This window comes from Hypanus sabinus, chromosome 7 (genome assembly GCF_030144855.1).
Source record: "Hypanus sabinus isolate sHypSab1 chromosome 7, sHypSab1.hap1, whole genome shotgun sequence".
Lineage (NCBI taxonomy): Eukaryota > Metazoa > Chordata > Chondrichthyes > Myliobatiformes > Dasyatidae > Hypanus > Hypanus sabinus.
In genome coordinates, this window is record NC_082712.1 from 163019570 (window position 1) to 163031840 (window position 12271).

The window sequence follows — 12271 nt, forward strand, 5'->3', positions numbered from 1 at the left end:
CTAGCAGACATGAAAGGCTCAGTCGACCATGAAGAGGACCCTGAAAGAAAAGAGTTCAGCCTTTACAAAGCACAGCCATCCTCTGTACAGACCGCAAAGCCCAAGAGGGCTCCTGAGCCACACCAGGCAAAGTTTAATGGAACTCAGCACTGAGAAGTAAACCATTAATTTACAGGAGAAAAAAGAACACCTTGGGAAGCTCGTGTAAATTTTGTCTTTATGTACTTGCTTTAAAAAAAAATGGAGAGGAAAGTTGATGTCTGCTTCAGCAAAATTAACAGCAATTACACAAACTTGATCAATCAATCTGAAGCAATTCAAGTTCCTAATTAGTGTCATGGAACAGTTATAAGCAATCCAAAAACATGTTTTATCAGGACGCATCAAGTAGTCAGGAGGCCATGTTTATAGGAGGTCACTTCAACAGTGCCAAGGGCTTCTAAGTTTGAAGGAAACTATGGGACATTCATACCAAGTGTTTCCTAGGAAAGAACTTTCAGGTTATTATTACCCTACAGTCTTAGAAAGTCCCGAACAGCCACCACAAAGGAAAAGACTGGTCTGGTAACACAGATAATTCCTGGAGGTCTATAATCATCATATTCCTATTCTGAATGAAACAGTGATGATGACCACAACACAGATCATGTCTCATTCTCATTGGCTATCATCAGGAAGGAGGTACAGAAGCCTGAAAGCACACATTCAACAATCTGGGAACAGCTTCTTCCCCTCTGCCATCGTGAAACGTGACTCAGAATCCCACGTCTGGCAAGATTTTGGGAGTGCAACAAAAAACATTCACTGGCCAGGAGTACAGTGTGGAGCAGCATATAATCTGTGGGCAAAACTACCTTTTATCATGACATCTGTTCCAGAATCCTCTGAAGGCCCTGGAGAAATTGTACAGGACACTTATCAGAACTGCAGCAGCCATGGATGACATCTTTTGCATAGCCGGAATTGAGCAGTTGTTAAATGAAAGTTTCAAAACACTACATAAAAAAAAGTATACGGTTGCAAACAAGTGCCCCCAAAGGCAAAATAACTAGGGCCACATAACTTAACAGTTAAAAGCTCCTATAATATTTTTTGCATAGAGAGTTGAGTAACACTACATTCATCTACATCCATCACTGTTGCACCTATTCCTCCTCCTTCACCGCCACTCAGGGTCCTAAACAGTCCTTTCCAATAAGGAGACATTTCACTTGTGAGTCTGTTAAGATCATCTGCTGGGAGATGTCCTCTACATCGGTGAGGCCCAGAGCAGACCAGGGGAAGACTTGGCTCCATCCACCACAAAAGGCCACAGGTCCCCACCCATTCAACTTCCCATTCCAACATGTTGGTCCCTGGTCTCCTCAGCTGCCACAATGAGACCACTCTGAGGTTGGAAGAGCAACATCTCATATTCTATGTGGGTACCCTTCAACCTGTTGACATGAACATTGATTTCTCCAACTTTCAGTAATTTCTCCTCCTCCCCTTTCTCTCTTTTCGCAATCCCCATTCTAGTTCACATCTTATCCTTTCCCTTCTCATCTGTCCATCACCTCCCTCTGGTTCCCTGCCTCCTTTCCTTTCTCCCATGGTCCACCATCCTCTCCCATCAGAGTTTGTTACCTCTTCCACCCATCACCTCCAATCTTCTTATTCCATCTCCCTTACCACCCATCTTCCCCCTGGCGAAGGGTCTTGGCCCAAAACGTCGACGGCGCTTCTCCCTATATATGCTGCCTGGCCTGCTGTGTTCCACCAGCATTTTGTGTGTGTTGTTGTTTGAATTTCCAGCATCTGCAGATTTCCTCGTGTTTGCATCTTCCCCCTCAGCTGGTTTCATCATCTGCCAGTTTGCGCTCCTTCCCTCCCTCCACCTTCTTATTCTGGTCTGTGCCCCTTCCTTGGCAGTCCTGTTGAAGGGTCTTAGCCCAAAATGTTGACTGTTTATTCCTCTCCATGGATGTTCCTGACCTCCTGAATTCTTCCAGCATTTTGTGTGTGTTGCTCTGGATTTCCAGCATCTACAGAACCTCTTGTGCAGATATTATGTTAAAAATAAACTCAATAAGTTTATTGTATCAGGAATGCACTGACCAAGAGGGCAGTGGAAGCAGATTCAACAGCTAATTTCCGAAGAGAATTGCTTATGTACTAAAACAATAGAGACATCTGCAGGGCTGTGGGACTAATTGAAAAGCTCTCTAAGAAATGGAGAACACAGTGTGCCAAATGATCTCCTGCATTTTATCTGTGTCAAAAAATATATACTTCTTTTCAAACCTTCCATCCAATCAAAATAGTAGCTGTCAAATCCTGTTCTAGTTGCTGTTCTGATAGCATTTTAAGTGCTGTGAGAGACATTAGGTTAGGAGACAATGCCCCAATGATTGACACACTTTCTTCATTTCACTTTGAGCACTCAGAAAACATCAATCACTCTCAGTTTGACTAACACAAGTGAGCCAAGTGAAAAATACTTTAGGCACAAGTAGCTGAGCAAGCATTAGAGAGTCCAACTAAAAACCCGTCGACAGGATAATAGCTTTAAAACTTCACAATTATTTGGTTCGCCCAAGTCGAAGACTGCATTAGTCATTGGAAAGGAAAACAACAGGCAAATAAAATTCAGAAATCTTCAAAGTATTTCTCATTTTCCCAACTACTCCATGACTTCTACATTAGACACAGCCTTGATAATGATGTTTAGTGGTCTTACAATGAAAGCCCAAATAGATGGAACCCTATTGCTCCTTACTTAGCAAATTCTAGTGAAAAATAACTGTAGGAGACTTAAATTCACTTTGAACTTTGATTATCACAGTACATTGCTATATACTAACTTGAGATTCATTTTCTTGCAGGCACTTACAAGAAATGGAATACAATAGAACTTACATAAAAAAGCTAAGCAGAAATAGAGAAAGACTGATAAGCAAGCCATGTGCGAAAGTAGACCAACTATACAAAAAATGCTGAGAAGATGAGCTATGAAGAGTCCTTGAAAGTGACCCTGTAGAACAAAGAATCAGTTCAGAGTAGTGGTGAATGAAGTTATCCACGCTGGTTGAGAAGCCTGATAGTTGTACAGGCCCAGAACCATCAAACACGCCTCACAATTAACCCTTTCATTCCCAGGATCATTCTCTTGCATCTCAAGACCCTCTCCAGTGCCAATAAAATATTGCATGTGTAGCAAACCATTGGGAAGTAATTTCTACCACAGGCTTTTCTGGAATGGGTCTGCATTGGATTGGTGATTCTAACGTACGAATGAGTGTGATTGGAATGGAAAGAACAAAGGTTCAATAAGAAATGGGACCAGAATCCCTTCAGGATTTCACATATTCTTTCAGAGTGGAATTTTGGTAGTTAGCTCTGAGATAAAGAGCAATCCTTCAAAACATGAACCAACTATCAGTGTTGTATGAAGCCGTAGTTACTTTACTTTTATGAAGTCACCCACAAGCCTCCATTTGTCCAGGAAAATAGATTCCAGTCTTTTCTTACAATTCAGACCTTCCAGGCGGAGGTCATCCTCATGATCCTCTTCTGCACTTTGTCCAGCCTAAATGACATCCTTCATATAGCTGGGTGTCTAGAACTACACAGAGTGCACAAACTATGATCTTGCTAACGTCCCTTTTGAAACCCAAGCTAACATCTTCACACTTTTCTCAAAGCTGTAGGGCTTGTCAAACTCCGGTTATAGTCATTGTTTGATTAGGCAGCAGATCTTGTGTACAAGGAAACTCTACTGAGGTTTTTTAAGAAAACAAGCTGGGCTTGTTTTGCACTTGCATAATCCCTTCTGACTCCATCATCAATCTTTCTCATCAATTCTTTTAATTATTTTAAATATAGCCTCATGTTTTACTCAAATTATTTTATTTATCACCAGCAAAATTTGATCAGCTTTTGGAAGATTAATGATCCACTTCATTCCATCAGTACCTACACTTCTAAAGTGCTTAATTGCCTAAAGAGAGCTCCAGGGCACCCTCTGGCCATGAAAGCTCACACTTTTAGCCTTATGGTTCAGCTCATTCTTTGATCCTTTGAACACTGCCAATGACGTCATTAGAGTCCTGAAATCTAAATAAAATGATCCATGGCTTTCATAGCTTCAGGGCATTGGATGTAATTGTTATTAAAAAGTATTTTCAAGAAGGTGGCAAGTATAATTATTCTGAAATGGAACTAGCTTCAGACGGGTAAAAAAAAAACCCGACTCAAGGAAAAAGGAACAAAACGGGAAAGTAAGAAATAAAGTCTGAATTTGCATAGTAATCTCCCATGCTGTTGCAAAACAAACAGAATGCTAGAGGAACTCAGCAAGTCAGGCAACATCTATGGAGGGAAATAAGCTGTTCACATTTCAATTTCCAGCATCTGCAGAATCTCATGTTTATCATACAAAATTTTAAAATGTAAAATTTTATTGTATGAATGAGGTTTAACCAAAAATGTACCTAAAGTTTCTTCGGATACATTAAGTGTAAAAGAGAAGTGAGAGTGGATGTTGGACCACTGGAAACGATGCTGGAAAGATAGTAATTGGAGACAAAGAAATGGCAGATGAAGTGAATAAGTATTTTGCATGAGTCTTCACTGTGGAAGACACTAGCAGTATGATGGAAGTTCCAGGCATCCGAGCTTAAGAAGTGTGTGAAGTTACCATAACCAGAGTGAAATTTTTTGGAAATCTGAATGGTCTGAAGGTCGATAAGTCACCAGGACCAAATGATGTACACCCAAGAGTTCTGAAAGGGGTGGCTGGAGAGATTGCGGAGGCATTTGTAATGATCTTTTCGGAATCATTAGATTCTGGAGTGGTTCCAGAAGACTGGAAAATTGCAAATGCCACATCACTCTTAAAGAAGAGATAGAGGAAGAAGAAAGGAAACTATAGGCCAGTTAGTGGTTGGGAGGATGGTGGAGCCTATTAGTAAAGATGAGATCTCAGGGTACTTGGAGGCACATGATAAAATAGGCCATGGTCAACGCGGTTACCACAAGGGAAAATCTTGTCCGACAGATCTGTTGGAATTCTTTGAAGAAATAACAAACAGGAGAGACAAAGGAGAATCGGTTGATTATGTGTGCATGGATTTTCAGAAGGCTTTTGACAAGGTGCCACATATGAGGCTGCTTAACAAGTTATGGTATTACAGGAAAGATACTAGAATGCAAAAAGCAGTGGCTGATTGGCAAGCGACAGAGAGTGGGAATAAAGGGAGCCTTTTCTGGATGGCTGCAGCTGACTACTGGTGTTCCACAGAGGTCTGGGTTGGGACTGATTTCTTTTACATTATGTATCAATGATTTGCATAACGGAATTGTCAATATTTTGGGCCGAGACCCAAAACGTCGACAGTGCTTCTCCTTATACATGCTGCCTGGCCTGCTGTGTTCCACCAGCATTTTGTGTGTGTTGCTTGAATTTCCAGCATCTGCAGATTTCCTCATGTTTGCATAATGGAATTGATCGCTTTGCTGCAAAGTTTGCAGACAGTATGGAGATAGGTGGAGAGGAAGGGAGTTTTGAGAAAGTAGAGAGGCTACAAAAGGACCAAGGCAAATGAGGAGAATGAGCAAAGAAGTGGCAGATGGAATACAGTGTACAGAAGTACAGGAAGTGTATGGTCATGCAGTTTGGTAGAAAAAATGAGAGGGTTGAATATTTTCTAAATGGAGAGAAAATACAAAACACTGAGGTGCAAAGGGATATGGGAGTCCATGTGCAGGATTACCTAAAGGTTAATTTGCAGGTTGAGACTGTGATGAGGAAGGCAAATGTGATATTAGCATTCATTTCAAGAGGACTAGAATATAAAAGCAAGGGTATAACGTTGAGACTTTATAACGCACTGGTGAGGCCTCACCTGGAGTATTGTCAGTAGTTTTGGGCCCCTTATCTTAGAAAAGATGTGCTGAAACGGCAGGGGGTTCAAAGGAGGTTCACAAAAATGATTCCAAGATTGAATAGCATGTCAAATGAAGATCATTTGATGGCTCTGGGCCTTCTCTGGGATTCAGAAGAATGAGGGAAGACCTAATAGAAACCTATTAAATAGTGAAAGGCCTTGATAGAGTGGATGTATGGATGTAGAGAAGATGTTTACTATGGTGGGAAGGTCTAAGCTCAGAGGACAGAGCCTTAGACTAGAGGGACTTTCTTTTAGAATGGAGATGAGGAGGAATTTCTTCAGCCAGAGAGTGCCGAATCTGTGAAATTTGTTGCCACCAGCAGCTGTGGAGGCCAGGTCTTTATGTATATATGCATATTTAAGGCAGAGGCTGATAGATTCTTCACTGGTCAGGGCAGGAAGGAATATGGGGAGAAGACAGGAGATTGGTCTGTGTGGAAAATCGGATCAGCAATCATGAAATGGTAGAGCACACTCGATGGACCAAATGGTTTAATTTTCCTACTGTATCTTATGATCTCATGGTCTAATAACAACTGAGAGAAAAGTCCCCAAAGGACCTGAAAAACAAAGACGTGCAAATGCTGGGAATCTCAAGTTAAAACTGACAAGATGGCACAGCCTCAGGATCGAGACACATCCATTTAAAACTGAGATGCAGAGAAACTTCTTTAGCCGGGGGTGGCGAATTTGTGGGGTTTGTTACCAAAGGCAGTTGTGGAGGCTAGGTCGCTGGGTGTATTTAAGGCAGAAATTGCTAGGTTCTTGATTAGCCGTGGCATCAGAGGTTACAGGGAGAAAGCTGGGGATTAGATCTGAGGAGGGGGGGAAAAAAAGGATCAGCCCTGACTGAATGATGGACATAATAGGCCAACTGGCCTAATTCTCTCCTCTGTCTTATGGTCTGAGATGCTGCAAAATCTCAAAGTCAAGAGGCTTCTCTGGGAAGAAGGTTAGTTAATATTTCATGTTCATTCAGAACTGATGAAGAGAGATTTGAAAGGGGAGTTTTAATCTAGAGATCCTAGGAGGGAGACATTGATAGGATGAGGTTTGATAGGGTGAGGCCCAGTCAAACTTCATGATGATCGTGAGGACAATGATATTTCTTTGTGCTTTGCTTTGCTGAGAGCAGGATTGTGGAACATTCCAACATGTTGGACCATAATAATAATCCAACTGATCACTGCAGGGGCAATGCAAAAAAGTGCCACCATACATCCTATTGGCAACATAGCAGTCCCACAATGCTCAACAGAACAATACATGTAGCTGCATCAGCAGCAAAACAAGCCCCTTTCATATCCCTCCCACCCAGCCACTCACACACACAGCGAGTCTTCCAGCCTCAGGACAGGCCACCTCTGGGCCTCCATTCCTTGTCCCCAAATTCTCAGACTTCAGGCCTCCTGCTTCGTACTTGCCCTCAGGATGCCAAACACAAAGGCTACAAACTGCCCAGAGAGAAAATGTGGTGTTGTTCCTCCAACTTCCATCTACCCTCATTGTAACACTGCAGGAGACCACAAGCCTCAGAATGAGGGTGGGATGGAGAATTGAAGTACATTTGACAAGTGCCAAGGCAAGCTTGAGGAATACAGCCCATTTCGTCCATGTTTGTTGCAGCCTTCTGAACTGTAGGTAACTTACTTTCTCTGCCTATACTAGAACTGGTCTTTTCTGCTGCAAGTCAGCCATCTGTGATATTGGCTCAGATTTTCCTCTCTCCATTATACAGCCTGACCTGCTGGACATGTCCCACAGGCCTGACATTAGCAGCACAAAACTGAAAGAACCATAATCACTCTCTACATGTCTGCCCCATTACATTATTACGCCTGGCCTCAACTTATCACAGATGTTCTCTTTATTCTATCCCTCACTCCTTTCATCCTCTCTGCCACTGAAAAATGGCCTTATTTTTTTTAAAAAAGTCTCTTCCAGTTGTGATGAACAGCTTCTGACCTGAAGCTGCTGGGCTTGTGTTACCCACATTTTCTGCTTTTAACCCAACAACCCCTCCTGGAAATCCATTTAAATTGCTTTACTTACACAATAATAGAACTCTGCTGTGCATGGATAGGTTCATTGATCATGGCAAAGTGCTCCTAGTGTGTAGGGGACTGGCAGAATTGGGGATGGGGGATTAAGGATGTGGGGAGACTAAAACAAAATGGGACTGTTGTTGATGGTCGGCATAGACTCCATGGACCAAAGGGCCTGTTTCCATGCTATATCTCTCTTATGGAGATACCCAATTTCAACCATAAATTTTGTTTTTACAATGTCATAGAAACCTATCAAAGGCCTCAACAGACTGGACATGGAGTGGATGTTTCCTATGTTGGGGAAGTCTAACACCAGAAGACACAGCCTCAGAATAGATCTGCATCCTTTTAGAACAAAAATGAGGAGGAATTTCTAGAGCCAAGGAGTGCTGAATCTGTGGAACTCTTTGCCACAGGCAGCTGTGGAGGCCAATTCTTTATGTATATTTAAGGCAGAGGTTGACAGATTCTTGACTGGTCAGGGCAAGAAAGGATATTGAGAGATTGGGGTTAAGAAGGAAAATGCATCAAGCCATGATGAAATAACGGAGCTGATTCAAAGGGCTAAATGGCTTAAATCTGCTCCTATAAGAAAAAAATAAATCTGGTTCTCAACGTGCTGATAAATGTATAGAGACTACCAGCCATTCAATAGCACTGAATGTACTGATGACTAGGCGGTATTTTGGAAGGGAAAAAAATGATGAATTTGCACAATTTTGCTGGATAGTAGCCACAAAAGAACTGAAAATATGGTGACTGCTTGAAGCTATAAACTCTAAAGGTGAAGGAAGTGCATTATCCTTTGAACAGAGCTGATGAGGACAACAAATTCAGAATGCTGTAACCCACAGTTCTTGACGTGCAAAGCCATCAGAAATCAAATAGAGTTGCTAAATTTCTCAGTCGGTACTTCAACTGCTAAAGCACACACTGCAGAAAATCTCAATAGGAAAAATCTGCAATAAAAGTATTTCAAAGCCATATTGCAATCTTTCTTCTTACAGTATTTACTCCTTTCATATGCAAAGATTACAACGTGCAACCTTAAATTGCCTTTTGCACGAAAGTCGTTTGCTTGGCAATGTGTTCCCCTGACAGATATTATTACAGAAGGAACATACTGGGTACTTACTGCGATTTAGATTAGGGCACTGTGTTATATATCCATTAGGCATCAAGATGATTTTGACATCCTGCAGAATGCCCTAAAAAAAAATCAGAAGGGAAAATGAGCACAAGTCACCGTGTGACACTAATTTTGAACTTCAGTATTCCTGCGGCTGGAATCATTCTCAAACAACTTGAACAATTTCAGACAGAACAGTCAGAGCTCTCAGGCACTCACGAGCAAGGTCTGTCATAGTGTCATTTAATTCTGACCAAAGAATTAGTTGCTTTAGATTTACAAAAGGCTTTGTACAGTTTTAAACCCAATGAATTACCTTAACATACATTGTAGGGTCTGCTTGTGTGTTAATGCCTGGAACCATTCAGTTGGTGAATAAACTTGCTGGAAAATTTGGTTCATTAAACTTCATTACTGTAGGTCTATTTTCACAAAGCCAACACTTGCCGTTTGATGAAGAGCAATTAAGGAATTGTTGCATTAGTCACAAAGCAAAAAAAATGCTTAAAAATACAAGCCAAATTTACTAGAGGTTAGAATTAATACATAAATTTAGATGTATCACATTTGAGTTATACAACAAAGAAGTTGCTGTTTTAAAATTGTCACTTCCAATATTTTTGTTGCATATTATGATTAGCATCAAATAATCTGACAGAGGTATTTTGCAGGGTGAGCAGCATCTGTGGGAGGAAGGAACTGTTGATGCTCTGGCTCAGTCAACCTTAAACATGGCCAATCCCTTCCTCCCCCCAGATACACTGCAACCACTGAATTCCTCTAGCAAATTCATTGCTGCTCCAGATTCCAGAACCTGTATCAGAATCTGGTTGACCATTGCTGACATCTATCATGATATGTATTGTTTTGTGACAGTAACGTAGTGCAAGGTGTAAAAAGAAAACTGCAAGTTAAAAGTTTAAAACTAATTAATTAATAGTGCAAACAAGGAGTATCAAGGTAGTGTCGAGGTAGGAAGCTTCAAACCAGGCTAGAGAACAAAATACATTGCACTGAATTATTGTGGGCCCAATTCATGTGATGTCCATACTGTCTTGTCACCTATACCAAGCTGACCTGCATAATAAAGTGATTACACAAAGTGGCTCAAACTAACAGAATCCTTTGAGCCACATTCAATTCAACATAAAATGAAAGTGGAAACATTTGTGGTTCCAATGTCAAGGTTAGGAACCCATTTGATGGCTTTAAGTGAGGCAGTGTGTGATGGGTGTGATGTCACCAGAAATGGACCTCCCCAACCAGAAGTTCAACGTGTGGTCGAAGGCGTCAGAATCTGAACTTGAATCTGGAGTGGCTCTCAGGAGGCATACGTAGACCCTGCAGCCAGGTCCTTCTGGGTCAGAGCTTGCACGGCCAACAGTTATTTGGGCTACAGATAAATTTATTATCTAAGTACATATATGACATCATATCCTACTCTGAGATTCATTTTCTTGCAGGCATTCATGGTAGAACAAAGGAATACAACAGAATCAATGCAAACCTTCTCACAAAGATGGACAAGCAACCGAACTGCAGAAGACGACTAACTGTGTAAATACTGTACAAGTAATCTAATAACAGTAAATAATACCAAGAACAAGAATTGTAGAGTTGCAGAAAGTGAGCCCATATGCTGCGATCAGTGTTGAGGCAAGTGAAGTTATTAATGCTGGTTCAGGAGCCTGGTGTTTGAAGGTCAATTGCTATTCCTGAACCTGGTGATGTGGGTCCCAAGACTCCTGTGCCTCCTTTGCCATTGGTAGCAGCAAGAAGAGGGTATGCCCTGGATGATGGAGTTCCTTGATGATGAATGCTGCTTAATTGGGGCAGCACACTTTGAAGATACTCCCAATAGTGGGGAGGGGATTTCCTGATAAGATGGGCTCTTATCGATCACTTTTTGCTGGCTTTTCCATTCTTGAGCATTGGTGTTTCCATACCAGGCTGCAATGCAAGACCATGAGACTAGGCTATGCACTTCATGGCCTGGGATGTCATCAGTCAGATCAGTTGCTAATTGTGGTTCATACAACAGGTCAAGAACTTGCTAAATGTCTCTGCACATGAAATTATTTTTTAAAATGTCATACTTATCCATTGAATTTTCTCCTGCATGAGTACCATCTTTCAGAAAATGCAGTCACACATTGCAGATTAATAATCAGTTTGAAGTATATCATTTGACCAGTTTTAAGACAAAAAAGCTCGGCAATGTCAGATTGAAAACTATCACTACATGATATTGACCTCCGGTGTCCCTGACAACAACACCTGCAGGAAGTGCATCCAGCTGCAGCTCCTAACAAACCGCATTAGACCGCATTAGGGGACTGGAACAGGAGCTGGATGACCTCTGGATCATTCAGGAGAATGAGGAGTTTATAGATAGTAGTTTCAGGGAGGTAGTTACACCTAAGGAACAGGGCACAGGTAATTGGGTTACCATCAAGCAAGGGAAGGGGAAAGGGCAGGTAGTGCAGTGTTCCTCTGTGGCCATTCCCCTCCAGAACAGGTATACCAATTTGGATACTGTTGTGGGGGGGGGGGGGTGACTTATCTGGGACAAGCTGTGGCAGCTGGATCTCTAGCGCTGTGTCTGGTTCTTCAGTACAGAAGGCAGGGTGGAAGAAGAGGAGAGCGGTAGTGATAGGGGACTCGATAGTTAGAGGTACAAACAGGAGGTTCTGTGGTTGTGACAGAGATTCCCAGATGGTTTGTTTCCTCCCGGGTGCCAGGGTCAGGGATGTCTCTAATCATGTGCACAGCATTCTGAAGTGGGAAGGTGAGCAGCCAGATGTCATGGTACACATCGGTACCAATGATGTAGGTAGAAAGAGTGAGGAGGCCCTGAAGAGTGAGTATAGAGAGCTTAGTAGGAAGTTAAAAAGCAGGACCTCGAGGGTAGTAATCTCAGGATTGCTACCTGTGCCACGTGCCAGTGAGGGTAAGTGTAAGATGTTCTGGAGGATGAACACATGGCTGAGGAAGTGGTGTAGGGGGCAAGGTTTCAGATTTCTAGATCATTGGGACCTCTTCTGGGGCAGGTGGGACCTGTACAAGAGACGGGTTACACCTGAACTACAGGGGGACCAATATCCTTGCAGGGAGGTTTCTTAGTGCTATGGCAGTGGAGGGGGGGGGTTAAACTAGATTTGCAA

The 12271-nt window shown here is 42.1% G+C and overlaps 1 protein-coding gene across 1 annotated transcript in view; it reads right to left on the minus strand.

Moving 5' to 3' along the window:
* LOC132397564 (protein kinase C-binding protein NELL1-like) overlaps positions 1 to 12271 on the minus strand; it is a 943441-nt gene that overhangs the window by 814123 nt on the left and 117047 nt on the right. The window contains exon 6 of the mRNA XM_059976383.1: positions 9114 to 9186. Coding sequence (XP_059832366.1) covers positions 9114 to 9186 — 73 coding nt within the window. The remainder of the gene's footprint in view (positions 1 to 9113; positions 9187 to 12271) is intronic.